This window comes from Mobula hypostoma, chromosome 3 (assembly GCF_963921235.1).
Source record: "Mobula hypostoma chromosome 3, sMobHyp1.1, whole genome shotgun sequence".
Classification (NCBI taxonomy): domain Eukaryota; kingdom Metazoa; phylum Chordata; class Chondrichthyes; order Myliobatiformes; family Myliobatidae; genus Mobula; species Mobula hypostoma.
The window spans coordinates 218,653,083-218,678,781 of record NC_086099.1 but is presented as its reverse complement, the minus strand read 5'-3'; the positions used below and the strand labels follow the sequence as shown (position 1 = coordinate 218,678,781).

The 25,699-nt window shown below is 40.4% G+C and overlaps 1 protein-coding gene across 8 annotated transcripts in view; it reads left to right on the top strand.

Annotated features, from left to right (window-relative positions):
- gjc2 (gap junction protein gamma 2) overlaps positions 1-3,436 on the top strand; it is a 147,001-nt gene extending 143,565 nt beyond the window's left edge. For all 8 annotated transcript variants that reach the window (XM_063044519.1, XM_063044520.1, XM_063044523.1 and 5 more), the window contains one exon: positions 947-3,436. In XM_063044519.1, coding sequence (XP_062900589.1) covers positions 967-2,205 — 1,239 coding nt within the window. In that variant the 5' untranslated portion in view covers positions 947-966 and the 3' untranslated portion in view covers positions 2,206-3,436. The remainder of the gene's footprint in view (positions 1-946) is intronic.
- The last annotated feature ends 22,263 nt before the right edge of the window (positions 3,437-25,699 follow it).

Below are 25,699 nucleotides of genomic sequence, written 5' to 3'. Positions count from 1 at the left end.
TTCAGAAAAGTGGTTGGAGGTTAGAGTGGAAATGAGGAGAAATGTCTCTCCAATGTTAGCACACCTTTTCTAAGATAGGGGTCCCAAAACCTCATTGGTGAGGCTTCACTAGTGCTTTATAAAGCCTCAGTTTACATCCTTGCTTTTATGTTCTGTCCTCTTGAAATGAATGCTAACATCACATTTGCCTTTCTCACAACCGACTCAATCTATAAATTAACCTTCTGGGAATCTTGCACAAAGGCAACCAAGTCCCTTTGCACCTCAGATTATTGAATGTTCTCCCCATTCCACGAATAGTCTATGCTTTTATTTTTCCATACTCTTCCTGACACTGTATCCCATCTGCCACTTCTTTACTCGGTATCCAAATCTCTCTAAATCCTTCTGTAGCCTCTCTACTTCCTCAAAGCTACTTGCCCCTCCACTCACCTTCGTATCGTCTGTAAACTTAGCCACAAAGCCATCGATTCCATCATCTAAGTCATTGACATATAACGTAACAAGAAGCTGTCTCAACACAGGTTACTGTGGAACACCATTAGTCACCAGCAGCCAACCAGAAAAGGCTTCCTTTATTCCTACTATTTGCCTCCTGCCCTGTTGTGGGGAGATGCAGGAGAATGGGTTGAAAAGGAAATGCATCAGCCATGATCAAATGGCAGAGCAGACCCATTGGATGGAATGGCCTAATTTTGCTCCTATGTCTAATGATATTGTGTTATATTCCTATTTAACAATGTTATCTTTCCCTCAAAAGCAACCCATTGGCTTAATAATTTTTCTTGTGACATTCTAAAGATATGAAAGATATTTATGCTCAATGAATGGAAATGTACTGCTTCCTTGCACTTTGGGATTTAAGTTTACAAATTCATGTTTACAATTATCTCTCACTTGCAACTATGCAGTTTGATCAATCTATTTTATTTTTGTTTTCTTACAGCTATTAGATGAGAAGCCCTTATGACAAATATGAGCTGGGCCTTTTTAACACGTCTTCTTGAAGAAATACACAACCATTCTACCTTTGTTGGCAAAGTATGGCTGACAGTGCTGATTATATTCCGCATTGTGCTGACTGCAGTTGGAGGGGAGTCCATTTATTCTGATGAACAGAGTAAATTTGTCTGCAACACCAAACAGCCTGGTTGCGAGAATGTCTGCTATGATGCATTTGCACCTCTTTCCCATGTGAGATTCTGGGTTTTCCAGATCATCATGATATCAACTCCGTCTGTGATGTATCTGGGTTATGCTATCCATAGAATCGCCAGATCCACTGAAGAAGAAGAAAGGAACAGGTTCTTCAAAAAGAAGAAAATACCAACCATAAGGTGGCAAGTCCACCGAAATCCAGAACATACGGAGGATGAAGATGAGGAAGAGCCAATGATCTATGAAGAAACAGGAAGTGAGAAAAAAGAGGCTCGAAATGATCAAAAACATGATGGGAGACGACGTATCTTGCAAGAAGGTTTGATGAAAATGTATGTTTTCCAGTTAATTTTCAGGGCAATGTTTGAGGTAGGTTTCTTAATGGGACAATATTTACTGTATGGATTTGAAGTTAATCCATCGTATGTCTGCACTAGAAATCCTTGTCCTCATACAGTGGACTGTTTTGTCTCCCGACCTACAGAGAAGACAGTCTTCCTCATTGTAATGTATGTTGTCAGTTGTCTTTGTTTGATTCTTAATATCTGTGAGATGCTTCATCTGGGCTTTGGAACCATCAGAGATGTCATTCGTAGCAAACGGCAGAGCCAGAACAACAATCGACCTTTTCCTTACCACTACCCTCGGAACATTCCATCATCACCACCAGGGTACAATCTGGTAGTCAAATCAGACAAGTCCACCAAGGTTCCCAATGGTGTTGTGGCTCAGGAACCACGTTTAACTAATGTAGCTCGAGATCATCAGTCCACTAGTCCAGATGATAACATTCCACCTGACTTGGCCAGGCTCCACAAACACCTGAAAGTTGCCCAGGAACAGTTGGACATTGCCTTTCAGGGTTATAACATGCAAGAAAATGCACAGAAGTCCAGGACCAGCAGCCCAGCATCAGGAGGTACTGTGGCAGAGCAGAACCGTGTCAATGCTGCCCATGAGAAACAAGGAGCTAAGCCTAAACCTGGTTCAGAAAAAGACAGCTCCAGCAGCAAATCTGGAGATGGAAAAACATCTGTTTGGATTTAACTTGTTTTATATTCAATTATGTTTACAGCAAGTCCATTTATAACAAAATGGTGTTAGCTACTTCCTGCATATTTTACAGCAATCTGCTATCTATTGCATAACCATTATAACTGTTTGGTTCTTTGGACAAGACTATATGTTTCAATGCTTTCAGCATAAAATTTTTCACAGCAGGATTGATCAAATAATTAGTCATGTGCCTGATTTCCTAATCATTAAAATCAACAAAGGACCCAGATAATCAGGCACAATTATCTGCGTACCAGTTCTCTGAACTGTAAAATAAGACGTGCTATTAGATTCAAAGTGTGTTTCCTTCCAAAATGTTTGGAATCTGCTTAAGCTCAACATCAGACTATAGTAGCAACTGTGGTTTATTGTACGAATATGTTTCTGTACTGACAGGTAACAGTTGTCTTTATTTTAAATAGCTGTTGGGCTAATATTCACCATCTTTATCTGATTTGCCTTGTGCCTACTTTGCAAAGAGAAACGATTACTCAAGTTAGTTTTATTTTACAGTAAATTTTCCACATTATGGTCATGGGAAGTAGAGTTAAAAACATGGTTTCTCTAAATTATAAGTTTAAAAATGGAAATATGCATACTGACATAATTTTTAAAAGCTGTGGTTCTTTTTAACCATATTTTATTGTTGTTCCTTCAATGCGACAGAAATTGTCTCTTCAATCCTACACTCTTATGCCCTCTTCCAGATCTAAAAGGTGAAATTTTCTTGACTTAAATTCCTTCTATTTGTATATTTATTTGTTGTTGTCTGTATTATTTCAGTTTGAATCCAGTTTTGGTGATTTTGTTCAAAAAAACTAATGTTACAAAAATTGTACATTTTTTTATGAGATGTTGACCAGTGGAAAGGAAAGAAATTTGTCATTTTTTGAGGTATTTCACTTTTGCAATTAAGAAATTGGGAGGTGAGTAGTTAATGCCTTTTCAACATAAAAGATTGGCAGATTCTGGTTAAAATTTCCGAGAATGTTGCCATTACCTTAAAACGCTATTGTACAATTTTCATAAAATTGTGTTGGTTAGTAGAATGTATTGGCCTTTATACCATTGCATATATTGAAGACTGATTGGTATGACTGCACTCGAAAGTAAAAGCGTGTGCTGTACTACCCTTCAGCTAAAAGTCACAATATAAACTACAATGACAGCTTGTCATTGATTATTCTCAGGGGTGTAGTGCTAGCCGGAGCACGTCCGGCACCTCTTTAAGAAAAAAGCTGAAATAAATAAGCTAATTAATTAGGTGCCGACCAGGGTGATTTAAGTATCTCAGAAACTGCTGATCTCCTGGGATTTTTACGCACAACAGACTCTGGAGTTTACAAAGAATGGTGCCAAAAACAAAAAAGACATCCAGCGAGTGGATTTAACAAGATGTTTTCGCTCACAGAACACCCACTCACTGGATTTTTTTTGTTTTTGGCACCATTCTTTGTAAACTCCAGAGTCTGTTGTGCGTAAAAATCCCAGGAGATCAGCAGTTTCTGAGATACTTAAATCACCCTGGTCGGCACCTAATTAATTAGCTTATTTATTTCAGCTTTTTTCTTAAAGAGGTGCCGGATGTGCTCTGGCTAGCACTGCACCCCTGATTATTCTACTAATTTCCAGCAAAGAGAAATAATCCTGAAACATTTAGTATACAACCTGGAAGTTCTGATAACCTGTTTGGCAAAATTTGTTAGATAAAAGAGATAAAACGTTTGAGATATCACACAGTTTAATCATAGAAAATGTTCGCACTAAAGAATGCACCTGTACAATAAAAGAGCTATTTACTTAAATCCACACCCAGTACTTCTCTGTTTACTCTTTCTCAGAATCGGGTGATAGGGCCAACACTTATTGCCCATTACCTGATCGTCTTCAGAAGCCCTCTTGAACTGCTGCAGATTTTCTAGAGAATGTACTATAGCCAGGGATCTCCAGAATTCCGACCCAACAAGAGTTGTGATACACTTTCAAGTCAGTAAGCTGTTTGACTTAGAGGGAATCTTGTAGGTGGTGGCATTGCCATTTGCTTGCTGCCATTTTCTATTTTGATTATGGTAATTGTTAGTTTGGTAGGTGAATTGAAGAAGTCTTAGCAGGATAATGCATTTTGTATTTGTTCCATACTGCAGCCACAGACTACTATCAATAAAGGAAATATTTGGGGACTACAAAGTGATTTACTTTTCATAGGCTACTCAACCTCTAATCAGCTCTTGTTCCCACAATATTTATGTGGCTGTTAAAGTTTCTGATATATGTTTTCTAAGATGTTTATGAGGTATTTGATAATGGTATTGGCATTGAATTTGAAAGGTGGAGCAGGTGATTAGATTGTCTTATTATTTGTCAAAGTTTACAACATTTGCCTTTTTTCTTTGATAAAATCTTATCATTTGTAACCCAGTATTACTATTTATACTCTCATCCTTTGCAGATTGGGGAAATAAGCTGAATTGTAAAAGGAAGTTAGATGTGCAACAGATAAATGGAAGCAAAAAAAAAAAGATGTACATTTAATTTATGGCAATAGTAATTTGAACCAGTTGTAAGATTTAGATTCATAGCTTTTATTTACTGCTATGGGCTTTATTGGTGATATGGATGGTCAGGTTCTGAAAGTTACTTATGCATTTGTTTCATTTAAATTATACCTGTTTTCATAACAATGTCATCTATGTTTCATAGAATTTTCTTGTTGAAAATTCATTCCAAATGACATTAACTACAAATGTGGGTTATTTATGTTGCCAGTTTTGTATTAGCCATTTCAGTATAATCTCGAAATTTATGGTAGTTAACAAAAGAAACAATTGTTCAGTGTCATAAAGAACGTGCAATCATGTAATATACACAATGATATTTTGTTAGCAGTAAGCCACAACGGATGCCACTCTGTGCCTGTAAATAAAATATTAGGTTAAGTTTTTCTTCTCTGGTCTCCTTTAACTGTTCACGAGCAGTAGCAGTGAAGATGAATAGGCTTCAATTGATTTGCTCCTAAATCTCCTTGGTCCTTCTTGAGCCAATAAGTAAACAGCTTGGGGATTGCACTGTTTCTTGGAAATCTAGTTCTCTCCATTCTTGTTTATTTCCTTCTGTGGAAGTAGCTGACCTTGATTTGTGATATTCCACAAAAACCTACCACTGAAATCAGGAGCTCCCAGAGACTACAGTATTGAGCCACCAACTACTAATTTTCAATGGGCAGATGAAGAACAACTTAGCCTGTAAAAAAGTTACTCAATCAGTGATATTTTCTGAGTTTTCAATTTATAGTTGTTTTAATGGATTATTTCAGTGGTTAAAAAGACCATTTGCTGCTCCAGTCCTGTTTTGTTTACCATACAATGCATACAATTGCTTTTTTAATTCCATTTTTAAATAATTTTATATTCTGTTTGTTAATGGTTCATGATTAAATGCATTTTCCCACTTTGTTCTGTGGCTGATTACAAAATAGCATCATGTTATTGAAGTATTCCCAATCATACAGGCACACACACTACTGGAGTATAGTTAACTTGCCCTTAGATGTGAATTAACTTGCTTTGTTTTCCTATTTTTAAATTTCTGATTTCAAGCATTTTTTTAAAAAATCTGCATCAACAGTTTTCAAAGTGCAGTCAGCTCAGGATAATGGAAGTGATTGGTTTACGCATGAAATACATGCTCAGGAAGACTGGTCTATAGTTAACACATTATAAATGAACATTGGCAATAAATCAGCCCATTGATATGATCTGCTACTGTGAATTTTATTTTCCTGTGCATTGAAAATCAGGATCAATCTGTTTGCATTGAGATTTTCAGCTAGTGTGACTTTTAAAGAAGGATTTTTTTCTTCTAAGTGCCTTAACTGATGAAAATTATTCTAAATTCCTTAGATATAAATTTGCATGATGAGAATTAAGTGAAGGTAATATTAACTGCATTATTAGATCCAATGTAATTGCAATGATACCATGAAAAGAAAGTTAGTGAAGAAAATTTAAAAAGGAATCAGTGGCTAGGTATTCACTATTTTTCATTCATTTTGTGAGTCCAGTTATTACTTTCTAAACTGCTGGATAAACACAAAAAGTTGATCTTGAAAAGATCAGGGTTGATCTTGTAAGGAAAGTTTAGTATCTCATTAAGACCTTCAGAGCATTTCTATCATTTCATGCTTTGGGTTTTCAGCACTTGTACCTTCTCTTTAAATGTAACTAATATCTATGAGATAGGTATCTGTTATTTTGAAATATATAATAACAGCAGAGCAGATATGAACAATCCATGCTGGTTTAAACTAAGCTGGACAATTCTTGGGTAAGATGAGAAAAATCCTGTTACTATTTCACATATAGGTTTTTCGATGCCCTAGCCACCATTTGTTGCTACTTTACAGAGCAGATAGGGAATTTCATGCCAACTGTACACTGACATCAGAAGAATAATTTTTAAGCTACAAAAGATAGATAATTATAATTTGGCCCCTAACTCATGGACAAAATTAGATAAATTAAGTACAACATGATCTATAAATTGTAAAGGATAGCTGCTTTTTCTGCACATGCATTTTCATAGTAACCAAAACTTGCAGCAATCGAGAGACAGTTTAGTAATTGAACAAAAATATTGTAAGCTGATTATTAATGAATGATACTATGAAATACTTGTTGGATACCAACAGGATTGAGTTGAACATTCACAACCTAGGTTTATTCTGTATATCAGTAATGGGCTGTATGAAAGAGTGGAGGTCAACTATAATACATGAAGATCCACCAATTTTCATTCTTGTATTTCTCTCAGATGTAGACTTCTAATTGTAGTCTTGTAATGTTGCTGAAGCTCTCAGATAGGGAGCATTAAGGTTGGATTTTGGTGCAGCTCATGAAGTAAATTGGTTTATTATTGTCACGTACCGAGATACAGAGAAAAAAACTATCTAGCATACCTTATATACAGATCAAATCATCACAACAGTGCATTAAGGTACTACAAGGTAAAACAATAACAGAATGCAGGATAAACTCTTAGTTACAGAGAAAGTACAGATCGCGTCCGCGATATCCTTCAGTGGGAGGGAGAACAGTCAGAGGTCGTGGTACATATTGGTACAAATGACATAGGTAGGAAAAGGGAAGAGGTCCTGAAAGCAGACTACAGGGAGTTAGGAAGGAAGTTGAGAAGCTGGACTGCAAAGGTAGTGATCTTGGGATTACTGCCTGTGCCGCGTGACAGTGAGTATAGGAACAGAATGAGGTGGAGGATAAATGCGTGGCTGAGGGATTGGAGCAAGGGGCAGGGATTCAGATTTCTGGATCATTGGGACCGCTTTTGGGGCATGTGTGACTTATAAAAAAAGGACGGGTTGCACTTGAATCTCAGGGGGACCAATATCCTGGCGGGGAGGTTTGCTAAGGCTACTGGGGAGAGTTTAAACTAGAATTGTTGGGGGGTGGGAACCGAACTGAAGAGACTGGGGAAGAGGTGGTTGGCTCACAAATAGAGAAAGCTTAGAGACGGTGTGTGAGGGAGGATAGGCATGTGATAGAGAAAGGATGAGCTCAGACGGACCGTTTGAGATGTGTCTATTTTAAAACCAGTATTGTGAACACAGCAGATGAACTTAGAGCATGGATCAGTACTTGAAACTACGATATGGTGGCCATTACAGAGACTTGGATGGCTCAGGGACAGGAATGGTTACTTCAAGTGCCGGGTTTTAGATGTTTCAGAAAGGACAGGGAGGGAGGCAAAAGAGGTGGGGGCGTGGCACTGTTGATAAGAGATAGTGTCACGGCTGCAGAAAAGGTTGACGTCATGGAGGGATTGTCTACGGAGTTTCTGTGGGTGGAGGTTAGAAACAGGAAAGGGTCAATAACTTTACTGGGTGTTTTTTATAGGCCACCCAATAGTAACAGGGATATTGAGCAGATAGGGAAACAGATCCTGGAAAGGTGTAATAATAACAGAGTTGTCATGATGGGAGATTTTAATTTCCCAAATATCGATTGGCATCTCCCTAGAGCAAGGGGTTTAGATGGAGTGGAGCTTGTTAGGTGTGTTCAGGAAGGTTTCTTGACACAGTATGTAAATAAGCCTACAAGAGGAGAGACTGTATTTGATTTGGTATTGGGAAATTAACTTGGTCAGGTGTCGGATCTCTCAGTGGGAGAGCATTTTAGAGATAGTGATAATAATTCTATCTCCTTTACAATAGCATTGGAAATAGATAGGAACAGACAAGTTAGAGAAGTGTTTAATTGGAGTAAGGGGAATTATGAGGCTATCAGGCAGGAAATTGGAAGCTTAAATTGGGGACAGATGTTCTCAGGGAAAAGTACAGAAGAAATTTGGCAAATGTTCAGGGGATATTTGTGTGGATTTCTGCACAGGTATGTTCCAATGAGACAGGGAAATTATGGTAGGGTACAGGAACTGTGGTGTACAAAGGCTGTAATAAATCTAGTCAAGAAGAAAAGAAAAGCTTACAAAAGGTTCAGGGAGCTAGGTTATGTTAGAGATCCAGAAGATTTTTATAAGGCTAACAGGAAGGAGCTTAAGAAGGAAACTAGGAGAGCCAGAAGGGGCCATGAGAAGGCCTTGGCAGGCAGGATTAAGGAAAACCCCAAGGCATTCTACAAGTATGTGAAGAGCAAGAGGATAAGATGTGAAAGAATAGGACCTGCCAAGTGTGACAGTAGGAAAGTGTGTACGGAACCAGAGGAGATAGCAGAGGTACTTAATGAATACTTTGCTTCAGTATTCACTACGGAAAAGGATCTTGGTGATTGTGGTGATGACTTGCAGTGGATTGAAAAGCTTGAGCATGTATATATTAAGAAAGGGGATGTGCTCTAGCTTTTAGAAAGCATCAAGTTGGATAAGTCGCCGGGACCGGATGAGATGTACCCCAGGCTTCTGTGGGAGGTGAGGGAGGGGATTGCTGAGCCTCTGGCGATGATCTTTGCATCATCAATGGGGACGGGAGAGGTTCCGGAGGATTGGAGGGTTGCGGATATTGTTCCTTTATTCAAGAAAGGGAGTCGAGATAGCCCAGGAAATTATAGACCAGTGAGTCTTACTTCAGTGGTTGGTAAGTTGATGGAGAAGATCCTGAGAGGCAGGACTTATGAACATTTGGAGACGTATAATATGATTAGGAATAGTCAGCATGGCTTTGTCAAGGGCAGGTTGTGCCTTACGAGCCTGATTGAATTTTTTGAGGATGTGACTAAACACATTGATGAAGGAAGAGCAGTAGAAGTAGTGTATATAGATTTCAGCAAGGCATTTGATAAGATACCCAGGCAAGGCTTATTGAGAAAGTAAGGAAGCATGGGATCCAAGGGGACATTGCTTTGTGGATCTAGAACTGGCTTGCCCACAGAAGGTAAAGAGTGGTTGTAGACAGGTCATATTCTGCATGGAGGTCGGTGACCAGTGGTGTGCCTCAGGGATCTGTTCTGGGACCCTTACTGTTCGTGATTTTTATAAATGACCTGGATGAGGCAGTGGAGGGATGGGTTAGCAAGTTTGCTGATGACGCAAAGGTTGGAGGTGTTGTGGATAGTGTGGAGGGCTGTCAGAAGAAGGACTCTCAAAGCAGCTGCGCAGGTTGAGTATGTGGTTAAGAAGGCATACAGTGTATTGGCCTTCATCAATCGTGGAATTGAATTTAGGAGCCGAGAGGTAATGTTGCAGCTGTATAGGATCCTGGTCAGACCCCGCTTGGAGTACTGTGCTCAGTTCTGGTCGCCTCACCACAGGAAGTTTGTGGAAGCCATAGAAAGGGTGCAGAGGAGATTTACAAGGATGTTGCCTGGATTGGGGAGCATGCCTTATGAAAACGGGTTGAGTGAACTCGGCCTTTTCTCCTTGGAGTGACGGAGGATGAGAGGTGACCTGATAGAGGTGTATAAGATGATGAGAGGCATTGATTGTGTGGATAGTCAGGCTTTTTCCCAGGGCTGAAATGGTTGCCACAAGAGGACACAGGTTTAAGGTGCTGGGGAATAGGTACAGAGGAGATATCAGGGGTAAGTTTTTTACGCAGAGAGTTGTGAGTGCGTGGAATGGGCTGCCGGCAACGGTGGTGGAGGTGAATACGATAGCGTCTTTTATGAGACTTTTGGATAGGTACATTGAGCTTAGAAAAATAGAGGGCTGTGTATAAGCTTAGGAATTTTTTTTTCATTTCATTTTTAAAATCTTTTTTATTAATTGTTCTTAAAGATCAACAAAAATACATTAAGGTAATCAAGTCAATATCTCAATATGTACAACGAAGAATTAAATTAGCTAATGACTGATTAGCAAAGCTAAGCAATGTATTAATAATAAGAAGAAAAAATAAAGGGTTAAGAATTTTTTTTTGAAAGAAACCCCTACTAACTAAAAGAAAAACGAAAAAAAAAACCCATTGGGAGCACAACCCCAGAGCTATACATCATACAAGCTTCCATAAAAGAAAAACATCAATCCACCAACTCAAATCCATTTAAACAAAAATCTGAAGGAGGATTGAGGGATTATACCAAACAAAACTGTCAATTTATTAGGTTGTAGGTTAATCTTTAAAACTTTAGAAATTGTAGAGAAAATAGATTTCCAAAAATGTTTCAATACAGAACACGACCAAAACATATGTGTCAATGTAGCTGTCTTGGTTTTACATCTACCACACTGACTATCAACATTAGGAAACATTTTAGACAGTCTCTCCTTTGTCAAATAGTAATGATGAATTAAAGAGTGACTGGCACAGATCGAAGAAGAGTTAACCAACTTCAAAATCCGCAACCAATCCTCTGTTATCAGGGTCTTGATAAACATAAGCCTAGTAACTTCAACATAAGCCGAGTAATTTCTAAGTTTGGGACATGTTCGGCACAACTTTGTGGGCCGATGGCCCTGTATTATGCTCTAGGTTTTCTATGTTTCTACAGTGCATGTAGGCAATAGGGTGCAAGGTTGTAATGATGTAGATTCAAGAGTCAAGAGTCCATCTTATCGTACTAAAACAAACAGTTCAACAGTTTTATAATAATGGATTAGAAGCTATCCTTCAGCCTGTTGGTACATTTTTTCAGGCTTTGGTATCTTCTGCTGATAGGGCAGAGGAGAAGAGAGAATGTGTGGGGTGGGTGGGATCTTTGATTCTGCCAGCTGCTTTACTGAGGGAATATGAATAGTCGACCAAGTCCATGGAAGAGAAGCTGGTTTCCAAAATGTACTGAGCTGTGTCCCCAACTCTTGTGTCATGGGCAGAGCAGTTGCTATACCAAGCAGTGATGCATCTGGGTAGGATGCATTGATAAAATTTGGTGAGGGCAAAAGGAACATACCAAAAGTTGTTTAGCCTCTTGAGGAAGTGGAGGCACTGATGAGCTTTCTTGGCCATGTTGTCTATGTGGTTGGACAGGACACACCCTCTTCTCATTGCTAGCATCAAAAAAGGGTACAGAAGACCAACATTCAATGACTCTGGAACAGCTTCTTTCCCTGTCATTAGATTTCTTAACAGTCCACAGACATTGTTAATTTCTTTTGCACTATTTACAATAATTCTATGTCTTTATCCTGTACTGACTGTAAAACAACAAATTTCATGTCATATAAGATAGTTGTAATAATCCTGTTTCTGAAGCTATTGTGATGTTCAAGGAACTTGAAGCTCTCCACCCTATCAACCTCAGCATAAACTGGAACATGTGCACCTACCCCTTACAGCAGTCAATGACCAGCTCATGTTTTGCTGACATGAAAGAAATGTTGTTATAACACCATGTCAATATTCTCTCTTTCTCCTTCCTGTACTCCGACTCATCGTTATTTGAGATAGAGATAATGCTGAAACTTTATAAGACACTAGTCAGGCTGTAGGGATCTCATTGATACCTACCGAATGTTGAAAAGACTCAGTAAGGTAGATGTGGAGAGGATATTTCCTCTGGTGGGAGTATCCAGAACTAGAGGCCACAGCCTCAAAATTGAGGGGCAACCTTTTAGAACAGAGGTAAAGAGGAATTTTGTTTTAGCCAAAGAATGGTGAATCTCTGCCACACAGTGCGGTGGAGGCGAAGTTTGTGGGTATAATCAAAGCAGAAGTTGATAGATTTCTGATTGGCTTGGTCATCAAAGGATACAGTAAGAAGGAAGGTGTATGGGGTTGAATGGGATCTGGCAGAGTGGACTCCATGGGCTGAATCGCCTAATTTTGCTCCTTTGTTCTGTTGTCTCTCTAGTTTGACAATGTCTTTCCTGTAACAGGGTAACCAAACTGTTCTTAATACTCCAAGTGCCGCCTCACAATTGACAAAAAACTACAGCATAATGTCTCTTCTTCATTAGTCAGTGCCCTGACTGAAGAATGCAAACATGCCAAATACCTCCTTCACCTTCCTGTCTACTTGCACAGTCACTTTCAGCGAACTGTGCACTTGTACTCCTGGCTCCCATCTGTTCCATGATATTCATCTATGTCCTGCGTTCACCACATATATCCTACCCTGGTCTGACTGTCCAAAATGTATCACCTCACATTTACTTGGATTGAAATCCATTTGCCATTCCTTAGCCCATCTCCCTAATTGATCAGGATCTCTGCAATTCATTGCTGACTGTTTCACTTTTAACGTGACCTCTTAATTTAGTATCATCAAACTTACTCATAATGCCATGTACATTCATATCCAAATCATTTGTCTAAATAATGAATAACAGAGGTCCCAACACTGACCCCTGGGGTACCCGATGAGTCAGAAGCCAACATTTGGAGAATCCACCTTTGTCCATCACCCTTTGCTTCCTATCATCGAACCAGTTTTGAATCCACCTTGCTAGCTCCATTTGAATTCTCTGAGATCTAACCTTCCAGATCAGTTGGCATGCAATGGGTTAAGCTCGTCTGGGATTCTGGGGTTGATGCATGACAAGACCAACCTGTTGAAGCACTTCAAGATGGTAGGTGAACATTGCTACCTCACAGCTCCAGTGTCCTAGGTTTAATACTGATTTTTAGGATTTCTGCTGAATTTGAACTTTACCGTGTACCCTGTGATGGGTATATGGAGAACTATACTAGTTGCAAAACTATTACAGGGGTAGATTTTATTAGAACTACACTACTACTGCAGTGGTGGAGGCAGGTACAATTGCAACCTTTAAAAAACATTTGGACAGACTCATGAGCAAAGGTTTAGAGGGATGTGGGCCAAGTGCAGACGAATGGGATTATCTCAGGAAGGCACTTTGGTCGGCAAGGCTGAGTGGGTTGAAGGCCCTATATCTGTGCTGTATCACTATGAAACACTAAACAAAACTCTCTAACCTCATTCAATTATGATTTCTTGTATATTGCTACCCAGTACCTCGTGTCAAATGTAAGATGAACAAATAATTGTATACTGAACAATGTAATCAGATCTTATGAATGGTTCAGAAACATTATTGAAACCACAGTGGGCTTTTGGTGTCATTGCCCCCATCTTTCCTTTTCATATGTAAATAGAACTCATCATAAGCTCTCTCCATCTACGCTTGCTGGCCTGTATTGCTAATACCCTCCCTGCAATAGAGGCCACTCCACATTACCTTCTTATTCACTGTCTGGTGGTGTGCTTTGTGGTTGTGACCTCAATGCTGTCCAAAGCACTAGATGCCTTTCTGCTGTGTTTTGATTCACTGTGATGTACTACCAACCCATCTGTAATTGTGATACCAAAGCCTATGAAGGATACTGTATGGTTTGCTATCAACCTTGTCAACTAGTATGATGTTCATATATTTTTGTGAGGATCCAGGCATGTTGAAAGTTATTTAGGGTAATATTGTACATATCAAATATACACATCAATGCAAATTAAATCCATCAAGGCTACATTATATGTACAGGAGGTTTACAGCCAAGGTGGTTGTATTTTGTTGACTCAGGACAATATAATTATCATCACATGATTAGTTCTCTTAAAGAAACTTCCAAGTAAAGCACTTCACATTTGATCTATTATATAAATATAATTTTCCCTCTGACAAATGAGGAGAAAAAAAATCAGTGTACCTATTCAGTTGTCCACTTACATACATATGGTATTATTGAGACAAAAGAATCATCGTAACTTTGGGCTTTTCATGGTTAATTAGCAGAGTATTTACATCAGTGGTAGTGTTAATCAAACTACCAATAATTAAGTGGCTGACACAACAGTTTACAATTTGTCTTTATGTTTTACAGTTATATAAAGCAGTTGAAATCTAAAAGTTCAGGACTTGGGCTAATATAACAAATAATATTAACAGGCAATTTATATTACTGTTTTTTTGACAAACTCTGAGGACATCTGTCAGGCCATATTGAAACCAGATAGCTAGGCATTAATCTTAGATCGTACAATTTTATGTGTGCTATGACACAGGGGTCACCATTGCTTGGTAATTTGTGCCAATATACTTAGCAAGCTCTGTGATGAGAAACAAAATGCCATTCAATGTCTAGACTAAGAAGTCTGTAACTAAGCATAGAGCTGTCTCATGAAGAATTAACTGATGTCAGCTGTAAACAGTTAGTGAAATGCATTAAATTCCCATTACTCTTAATTCCACAATGCTGGCAGCATTTCCATTTTAATTATCTTTGACAAGCCTTGACAGAGAAAACACATCGAAAATGCAGATTCAATTAAAGAAGGAAAAATAATATAATATGTGTTAGTATTTTGATCAGACCAACTTTGACATTAAACCCCACCAAGGAGCACCAGGCCATTGTCTCTCACACCATCACCAACCTTATCAGCTCTGGGGATCTTCCATCTACTGCCACCAACCTCATAGTTCCCACACCCCGCACTTCCTGTTTCTACCTCCTACCCAAGATTCACAAACCTGCCTGTCCAGGTGGACCCATTGTCTCAGCTTGCTCCTGCCCCACCGAACTCATTTCTGCATACCTCGACACTGTTTTATCCCCCCTTGTTCAATGGCTTCCCACCTATGTTCGTGACACTTCTCATGCTCTGGATTTTTTCAATGATTTTAAGTTCCCTGGCCCCTACCGCCTTATTTTCACCATGGATGTCCAGTCCCTATATACCTCCATCCCCCACCAGGAAGGTCTCAAAGCTCTCCGCTTCTTTTTGGATTCCAGGCCTAACCAGTTCCCCTCTATCACCACTGTCCTCCGTCTAGCGGAATTAATCCTTACTCTTAATAATTTCTCCTTTGGCTCCTCCCACTTCCTCCAAACTAAAGGTGTAGCCATGGGCACCCATATGGGTCCCAGCTATGCCTGCCTTGTTGGCTTTGTGGAACAGTCCATGTTCCAAGCCTATACTGGTACCCGCCCCCCCCGTCGACGACTGCATTGGCGCTGCTTCCTGCATGCATGCTGAGCTCGTTGACTTCATTAACTTTGCCTCCAACTTTCACCCTGCCCTCAAATTTATCTGGTCCATTTCCGACACCTCCCTCCCCTTTCTTGATCTTTCTGCCTCTATCTCTGAAGACAGCTTATCTACTAATGTCTACTATAAGCCTACTGACTCTCACAGCTACCTGGACTATTCCTCTTCCCACCCTGTCTCTTGAAAAAATGCCATCCCCCTCTCGCAATTCCTCCGTCTCCGCCACATCTGCTCTCAGGATAAGGCCTTTCATTTCAGGACGAAGGAGATATCTTCCTTTTTTAAAGAAAGGGGCTTCCCTTCATCCACCATCAACTCTGCTCTCAAATGCATCTCTCCCATTTCATGCACATCTGCTCTCACCTCATCCTCCCGCCACCCCACTAGGGATATGGTTCCCCTTGTCCCCTCTAACCACCCCACTAGCCTCCGGGTCCAACATATAATTCTCCGTAACTTCCGCCACCTCCAACAGGACCCACCACCAAGCACATCTTTCCCTCCTTCCACCCCCCCCCCCACTTCTGCTTTCCACAGGGATCATTCCCTTCGCGGATCCCTTGTCCATTGGTTCCCCCCCTCCCCATCCCTTCCCACCGATCTCCCTCCCGGCACTTATCCTTGTAAGCGGAACAAGTGCTACACGTGCCTACACTTCCTCTCTCACCACCATTCAGGGCCCCAGACAGTCCTTCCAGGTGAGGCGACACTTCACCTGTGAGTTGGCTGGGGTGATATACTGTGTCCGGTGCTCCCGGTGTGGCTTTCTATATATTGGTGAGACCCGACGCAGACTGGGAAACCGTTTCACTGAACACCTACGCTCTGTCTGCCGGAGAAAGCAGGATCTCCCAGTGGCCACACATTTTAATTCCACGTCCCACTCCCATTCTGATGTGTCGATCCACAGCCTCCTCTACTGTCAAGATGAAGCCACACTCAGGTTGGAGGAACAACACCTTATATTCCGTCTGGGTAGCCTCTAACCTGGTGGCATGAACATTGACTTCTCTAACTTCTGTTAATGCCCCTCCTCCTGTTCTTACCCCATCCCTTTTTATTTATTATTTTTTATTTTTTCCTTTTTTTCTCTCTCTGTCCCTCTCACAATAACTCCTTGCCTGCTCTCCATCTTCCTCTGGTTCTCCCCTCCCCCCTTCTTTCTCCCTAGGCCTCCCATCCCATGATCCTCTCCCTTCCCCAGTCTTTTATCCCTTTTGCCAATCAACTTTCCAGCTCTTAGCTCTATCCCTCCCCCTCCTGTCTTCTCCTATCATTTCGGATCTCCCCCTCCCCCTCCCACTTTCAAATCTCTTACTATCTCTTCTTTCAGTTGGTCCTGATGAAGGATCTCGGCCCAAAACGTCGACTGTGCTTCTTCCTATGGATGTTGTCTGGCCTGCTGCGTTCCACTAGCATTTTGTGTTTGTTGCTTGAATTTCCAGCATCTGCAGATTTCCTCGTATTGACATTAAACAGCTGACAGAGGAATTTGATTATGTATCTATATAGTTACAGCAAGTGCACTTGCAGTTACTTGGAGAGTATTTTGTCTTCACTGTTTGGAAGATAAAGTCATGTGAGTGAAATTGGTCTTGGTGATGATCAGCACAGATGAAAATGAAAAGGCAACCTGCTTAACACTCTCCCCAACTTAACTTTGCTACCCACTGCTCTGGCATCCAAACTCAAAATACTGCAATGCTGAAAATCTGAAATAAAACAGAAAATGCTGAAAATACTCATCAGGTCAGGCACATCAGTGAGCAGAGGAACAGAGTTGATATTTTGAGTTTAATGACTTAATCAGAACTGGGAAATGAAACAAATGTAAGAAAGAAGAGAAATAAACAAAAGGAAAGGTAATTGATAAAGTGGAAACCATGTGATATTGGAGGACACCTGGTATTATACTCCTTGGCATTTTTTTTCTGAATCACTTAAGCACTGGGCAAGATTTAAAACAGACAAATGTTATCAAAATTGAAGTGCAGCACTCATCCATTATGGAAATCAATGAAAGTTCTTATTTATTAAATCAATGGGATTAACAGCAGGTGATCTTCCTCAAAAGTTTCATGTTGGTCGAAACTACCTCCATGACATTTTTTTTGCGCTATTGAGAATTGCAGCTTAAGTAACCTTCTTAAGATTTCATTACATTATCTTTTTTTTTGTTGTGTGCTAAAGTTTTGCTAACATGTCTCATAATGAATTTGAATTGAAATATATGTAGATTTGAAATGGGGTTCTTCTGCTTTGCACACCTTCAGCAAAAGCTGGTCAGAAAACCTGAATAGTTGTTCGAGGATGTATACCATTTCTCCAAGTATGCCTATCTTTGAGTTATTACAGTAGATTTGCCTTAGAATTTCCAGCTATAATTATTGCGTATGGTTCAATAACTGAGAGGAAAATAGCCATGAAATTCCTCATCTACTGACATCATGCCCAACTGTATCATCTTCATAGAGGGTGAAAGATCAGAAGAAAATCTATTATCTAAATACCTGTGTTCAATACTTGCTAATTCTACTGTCTATGTCCTATAGCCATTTTATCCAGAAAGTTGAATGCTTGCTTCTGAAGGAGAGTTGTGTGTTTAACAGGTTACTCTGCAATGAAATTTTAACTCTTTCCAAGCCTCTTTGCAGGGAAAACATGAATAACAGGTAAAAATGACAAAATATAGCCTTGGACAGTTAACCTGAACTCTCAGGCACCACCCAGACTGATCTCTAATTCCACCAGTCTTGAGACCAGCTGTATTCTTTTGCCTCATCATATTCGCTTTCTAGTTGTTATCAACTACTGCTGCAAGATTATCTCCATGTTGAACACCCTTTCCCAGCACCTTCAAATTACTGGACTCATTTGGAAAATTAGGCTGGTCCACTCCAAAACAAGAGATTCAGGATATTCCTATGCAACTGATTTCAAAATCGGCCAGTTTAAAGCCAACTTCTTCTAACAATAATGGTCACCTTTTATTTAATAGTAGGTGTAGATATATAAAAATTTATTTTATGAAAGCTCAAATACCACGCACTGCCAATATAAATAAAAAACATTGTTTATGTTTATCGTGATCTTAGTACTGGATTCCATTGTTATAGCAATATTGCTAAAGCAACAGGTATCCTTAAAATAAACTGTTATGTAGGTGGAAAAAAGATCAAGATGAGAGTACTCAATCTTTTCTGAAATGTCTGATGCAACTTACTGTTTTAAATATTTCATTTATCCATGGGTAGCATCTGTAGTCTGTTCTCTTATGAATATACATAAGGGTAGAATTATCTTAATTGATTGATGACCCTCTTGGCTTCAGAAGCTAGACAAACTCCATATCTAATACTTCCCAGAAGCTACATACTTTCACATCATAGTCTAACACAACACAACACAACACAACCATTATTTTATGGTTTATTTCATTTGATTTGGTTTTTGGTTAATTAGTTCCTAGACTATAACAAGCTTGTAGTGATGGGTTACAATAGTGAAAAATGGGTTGATGCCCATTGGCTAGGTTTGCAGAGATGTAGATAGGAGTTAACAAATGGAAACTGTGTATAATTTCCTTAATTCCATATAGGATAAGTAATCAAATATTAATTCCACATTCCACAATAACTAACATATTTTGAATAAAATTGGTGCCTTTCTGTGCCAACTGAGTAAATATGTTGTTTGGTTTTTGAAACTGCCTACATTCCTCCAAACCTGGAAGATACTTGAATTCACAAGAACAAAATAACATGCATCTTTTAGTCTCTGATGTTCTTTGGAGAGCTATTAATAATGAAACCTATGTATGAGCATGTTTTAATATATAAAAAGCAATAATAAGCAAAATATTTGGGTGTAAATTTTGAAAGTTTTTTTAAGTTAAACTTTCACGTGGTCATTGAAAGTAATAAATCCTAAAGCTTTAATGAAACGTTTTTTAAAAGTAGTGTCAATCATCGTCAAACCGAAAAGTTTGTTACAACACTTTACTTTCTGACGAATTAAGAATGACTTTTAATAATTTTCATTTTTTCTGTCTGCCCTGGACTGTTTTAAACCTCAATAAACTCATAATTAAACGACATTTGTATTATTGACTTTGTTTTTGTGCCAGTTGGAAGGAGAATATTTTTATGTCTTGCTTTTATGACATAACTCTCAAAGCCCCTGCTAATTTTAGTGTGCAAAATGAATAATATATATACTAATATCTTAATAAGTAACATGTAATAGATAGGGTGGCATGGTAGTGCAGCAGTTAATGTAATGCTATTACAGCATCAGCGACTCAAGTTTAATGTTCTACCAGTACGATGATGGTTTCTGGATTCTTTAGCCTAATGTGGACACTCTAAAATGTTTATTGGTCAAGAATATGCAAAGGAAGAATAATAAAAAATTGTAAGTTTACTGTTTCCATTGAGAGGAATTTTATTAAGACCATAAGATATAGGAGCAGAATTAGGCCATTTGGCCCATCAAGTCTGCTGTGCCATTCAATCATGACTGATTCTTCTTTTACCCCTTCTCAGCCCCACTCCCCAGTCTTCCCCCATAACTTTTGATGTCATGTCCAATCAAAAACCTATCAAGCGCTGCCTTAAATACTTCCTATGACCGCCAGCTGCCTGTGGTAATAAATTCCCAAAGTTCAACACCCTTTGGCTAAAGAAATTTCTCCCCATTTCTATTTTAAATGAACACCCTTCTATCTTGAAGCTGTGCTCCCTTGTCCTAGACTCCCCCACCATGGGAAACATTCTTTCCACATCTACTCTGGGCCTTCCAATATTCAGAAGGTTTCAAGGAGACACCCCCTTCATCCTTCTCAATTCCAGTGAATACAGACCCAGAGCTATGAAACATTCCTCGTATGATAACTCTTTCATTCCCGGAATCATCTTTATGAATTTCCTCTGAACCCAAATATACAACATCCACTGCATCCCCTTTATCTATCCTACCTGTAATCTCAAAGAATTCCAACAGGTTCATCAGGAAAGATTTTCACTCATGGAAAACATGCTGATTTTGTCCTGTGTCAGCAAGTATTCCATAACCTCATGCTTAACAATGGACACCAACATCTTCCAAACCACTGAGGTCAGTCTAACTGGTCTGTAATTTCCTTTCTGCTGCCTTCCTCCTTTCTTAAAGAGTGGAGTGACATTTGCAATTTTCCAGTCCTCTGGCACCATGCCATAGTTCAATGATTTTTGAAAGATAATTACTAATGCCTCCACAATCTCTCCACAGGATCCTGGACTTCCTGTCAGATTGCCACCAGGTGCTAAGAATGAGCTTCCTCACCTCTGACTCTCAACACAGAAGCCCCTCAGGGCTGTATCCTAAGCCCCTCCTTTACTCTCTGTATACCCATGACTGTGTCACCACCCACAGCTCCAATCTGCTAACTAAATTTGTTGACGAAGCCTTATCTCAAATATTAGTGAGGCATCATACAGAGAGGAAGTCAACACCCTGACACAGTGATGTCAAGAAAACAACATCTTCCTCAATGTCGCAAAAACAAAGGAGCTGGTTGTGGACTACAGGAGGAATTGAGACAAGCTAACCCCTATTGACATCAATGGACCTGGGGTTGAGAGGGTGAACAGCTTTACGTTCCTTGGCATACACATCACCGAGGTTCTCATGTGGTCTGTACGTACCAGCTGTGTAGTGAAAAAGGCACAACAGCGCCTCTTTCACCTCAGATGGTTGAAGAAGTTTGGAATGAGTCCCCAGATCCTGAGGACTTTCTACAGGGGCACAATTGAGAGCATCCTGACTGGCTGCATCACTGGCTGGTATAGGAACTGTGCTTCCCTCAATTGCAGGACTCTGCAGAGAGTGGTGTGGACAGCCCAGCTTATCTGTAGATGTGATCTTCCCACTATTCAGGACGTTTACAGAGACAGGTTTGTTAAGAGGGCCCAAAGGATCACCGGGGACCCAAGTCATCCTAGCCATAAACTATTCCAGCTGCCACCATCCAAGAAATGGTACCACCAGTACCAACAGGCTCCGGGACAGCTTCTTCTACCAAGCCATCAGTCTGATTAATTCATGCTGATACAGTTGTATTTCTATGCTATATTGACTGTCCTGTTGTCCATACTATTTATTACAAATTGCTATAAATTGTACATTGCACATTCAGATGGAGATGAAATGTAAATATTTTTATGTACCTGAAGGATGTAAGAAATAAAAACAATTCAATTCAATTCATTACTTCTTTCAAACCCAAGGATACAGTTCATCTGGTCCAGGTGACTTATGTACCCTTAGGTCTTCCAGCTTTTTGAGCACCTTCTCCCTTGTAATCGTAACTGCATTCACTTCTCTTCCCTCACACCCTTCAACATCTGGCACACTGCTAGTGTCTTCCATAGTGAAGACTGAAGCAAAATACTCATTTAGCTCATCTGCCATCTTCTTGGTCCCCAGTTATTATTTCCCCGGTTTCATTTTCTAGTGGTCCTATATCCACTCTCATTTCTCTTTTATTTTTTACATACTAGAAAAAGCTTTTACTATCCACTTTGGTATTTGCTAGCTTGCTTCCATATTTCATCATTTTCCCTCCTAATGATTCTTTCAAGTTGCTCTCTGTAGGGTTTTAAAAATTTCTGAATCCTCTATCTTCCCACTAATTTTTGCTTTGTTAAATTCCTTCTCTTTTGCTTTTACATCAGCTTTGACTTCCCTTTTCATCCACGGTTGTACTATTTTGCCATTTGAGTATTTCTTTGTTTTGGAATACATCTATCCTGCACCTTCCAATTTATGTTGGCCAACTCCTCTCTCATATCACTGTAATGTCATTTAATCTACTGAAATACTGCTACATCAAACTTTACTTTCTCCCTATCAAATTTCAAGTTGAACTCAATCATATTGTGATCACTGGTTCCTAAGGGTTCTTTTACCTTAAGATCCCTAATCACCTCTGGTTCACTAAGTAACACCCAATCCAGTATAGCTGATCCCTTAGTAAGCTGAATGACAAACTGCTCTAAAAAAACATCTCGTGGGCAATCAACAAACTCACTTTCTTGTGATCCATTTCCAACCTGATTTTCCAATTGATCTGCATGTTAAAATCTCCCATGGCTATCATAACATTTTCTGTTTGACACGCATTTTCCATTTCCTGTTGTCCTCTATGGTCTCTATGGTTCACATCCCAACTACTGTTGGGAGGCCTGTATCTAACTGCCATCAGGGTCCTTTTACCCTAACTCTAACTTACCCTAACTTGAGTTTCCTAACTCAACCCACAAGGATTCAACTTCTTCTGATCCTATGCCACACCTTTTTACTGACTTGATGCCATTCTCTACCAATAGTGCCACACCTCCCCCGCCCCCCCCCCCGTCTACCTTCCTATACCTCCGTACAACATGTAACCTTGGACATTCAGCACCCAACTACAATCATCCTTCAGCCATGATTCAGTGATGGCCACAACATCATTCTTGACAATCTGTAATAGCACAACAAGGTCATGCACCTTATTTCTTATACTCCATGCATTAAGATATAACACATTGAGTGCTGCATTTGCTACCCTTTTTAATTCTGCATCCCTAATGCACTGATACTCACCCTGCTGGCTTCAATTGTGTCCTACCATCTGCTTGCCCTTACTGACAGTCTTGACTGCATGCTATCTTCATTTTTTTACCATCCGTCTTATCCTGAGTCCCTTCACTCTGGTTCCCAACCCCCCTGTCAAATTTAAACCCTCTCAAACAGCTCTAATGCTGGCTGGTGATGTAGTGGCATCAGTACTGGACTTCAGAGCGAAGGCTCCCAAGTTTGAATCCAGCTGGCTCCCTTGCACACTTTCCATCTGTGCTGGGTTGAGTGTCGAGCTAGCCTGCTAAAAAAAACGCCGTCACGACGGCATCCCGATGACTCCACTCGGAGTTAAGGGTTTTCTTCTTCAACAGCTCTAATGAACCTACCCATAAGAATATTGGTTCCCATTGAGTTTAGGTGCAACCTGTCTCTTTTGAACAGGTCATATCTCCCCCAGAAGAGATCCCGATAATTCAAGAGCCTGAAACCCTGCTCCCAGCACCAGCTTCTCAGCCATGCATTTATCTGCCAAATCATACTGTTTCTACCCTCACTGGCGTGTGGCACGGGCAGCAATCCAGAAGTTACTACCCTGGAGGATCTGCTTCTCAGCTTTCTACCTAGCTCTCTAAATTCTCTCTTTAGGATCTCTGCTTTTCCTTCCTATGTCATTGGTACCAATATGTACCAAGACATCAGGCTGCTCACTCTCCCTCCAAAATGTTGTGGATACATTCACGTCCACAGAATTTCCTGTCTGATCGCCTGACTATTGAGTCCCCTATCACTACTGCTTTCCCCTTCTCCCTCTTTACCCTCTGCACCAGAGACCTATGTCCAGTGCCAGTAACTCAGTCTCCATGGCTTTCCCCTGGGAGATCATCCCCCACAACAGTATCCAAAATGGTATATTTATTATTGAGGGGAATGACCACAAAGGTGCTCTGCACTAACTGCCTATTCACCATCCCATGTCTGCTGACAGTCAGCCAGCTACTCACCTCCTGCAACTTCATGGTGACTACTTCCTGTAACTCTGATCAATTATCTCCTCACTCTTCCATACAAGCCAAAGGTCATCCAGCTGTTGCTCTAGATCCCTAACATGGTCTTCAAGGACCTGCGGCCAGATACACTTTATGCAGATGTACTTCCCTGGGAGATTCTGGGTCTCCTAGACCGGGGTCCCCAACCTTTTTTGCACTGCGGACTGGTTTAATATTGACAATGCTCTTGCGGACCGGCCGACCCAGGGGTGGGGGGGAAGGGTTGCCAACAGAGAAGAGTAGCAGTCAAATACGTTGGGATTACCCCGAGAAAAAACTACAATGACCACGAAGCCTTGCACGGGCACCAGTGTGCATGCGTGACTTACGCATGCGTGTGTGTGCCGACTTTTTTCTACAAATGGTTTTTGGCGATTCTGTTCGGGGGGCAGGGGTGTTAATCGCGATTGGAATATAGGTGATAAGTGCTAATACACTCAATTTCGTGTCTGAAGAGTTTCTCTAATGAATTTAATATTAAACACATAGCGCATATTTTCCTCGCATGAATATAGTGATAAGTCAATTATCAGGGGAGGACAGGGGAGCTTGAAGTAAGTGTTGAACGAACTTCCAGTAGAAGTGGTAGAGGCAGGTAAGATATTATCATTTAAAGAAAACATGGATAGGTATATGGACAGGAAAGGAATGGAGGGTTATGGGCTGAGTGCAAGTCAGTGGGACTAGGTGGGACTAAGCGTTCGGCACGGACTAGAAGGGCAGAGATGGCCTGTTTCCGTGCTGTAATTGTTAAATCACTTATAAGTCAATAGCATCATAACATATTAAGTAACGTTTGGATATTAAACACACAGCACATATTTTCCCCGTATGAACATATAAAATCATTGCAACACACCAATATCGCTGAATCAGTGGGAGCCCTGGGCTGAATACTTGTTCCCTGCAACAAGGCGGTCCTAACGAGGGGTGATGGGAGTCAGTGATACTCGAAGGGGGTTCCTTATGACCAGTCTATTCCGCAATTTAGTTTTCGTTGCATTCATTGCAGAGATATGTTGGAAATGGAAGCACGTTTTCAGTGCTTTCATGGCTATCTCAGGATATTTAGCCTTGACTTTGATCTGGAATGCCGGCAGAGATGTTATGTCAAACATACTTTTCAGCCTGCCGTCATTTGCAAGCTTGAGGAGTTGATCTCCTCCCCGCGCTGACATGGATGACGTGCGGCTAATGACCTCGCATGCATTCAAGCTCAACAGTGGGTGTGACAGGGAATGAGGAAAGATGCCAAAGAACACTGAGGCTGCCTACAAGAAGGGCCAGAGCCGTCTCTATTTCCTGAGGAGACTGAGGTCCTTTAACATCTGCCGGACGATGCTGAGGATGTTCTATGAGTCTGTGGTGGCCAGTGCTATCATGTTTGCTGTTGTGTGCTGGGGCAGCAGGCTGATGGTGGCAGACACCAAC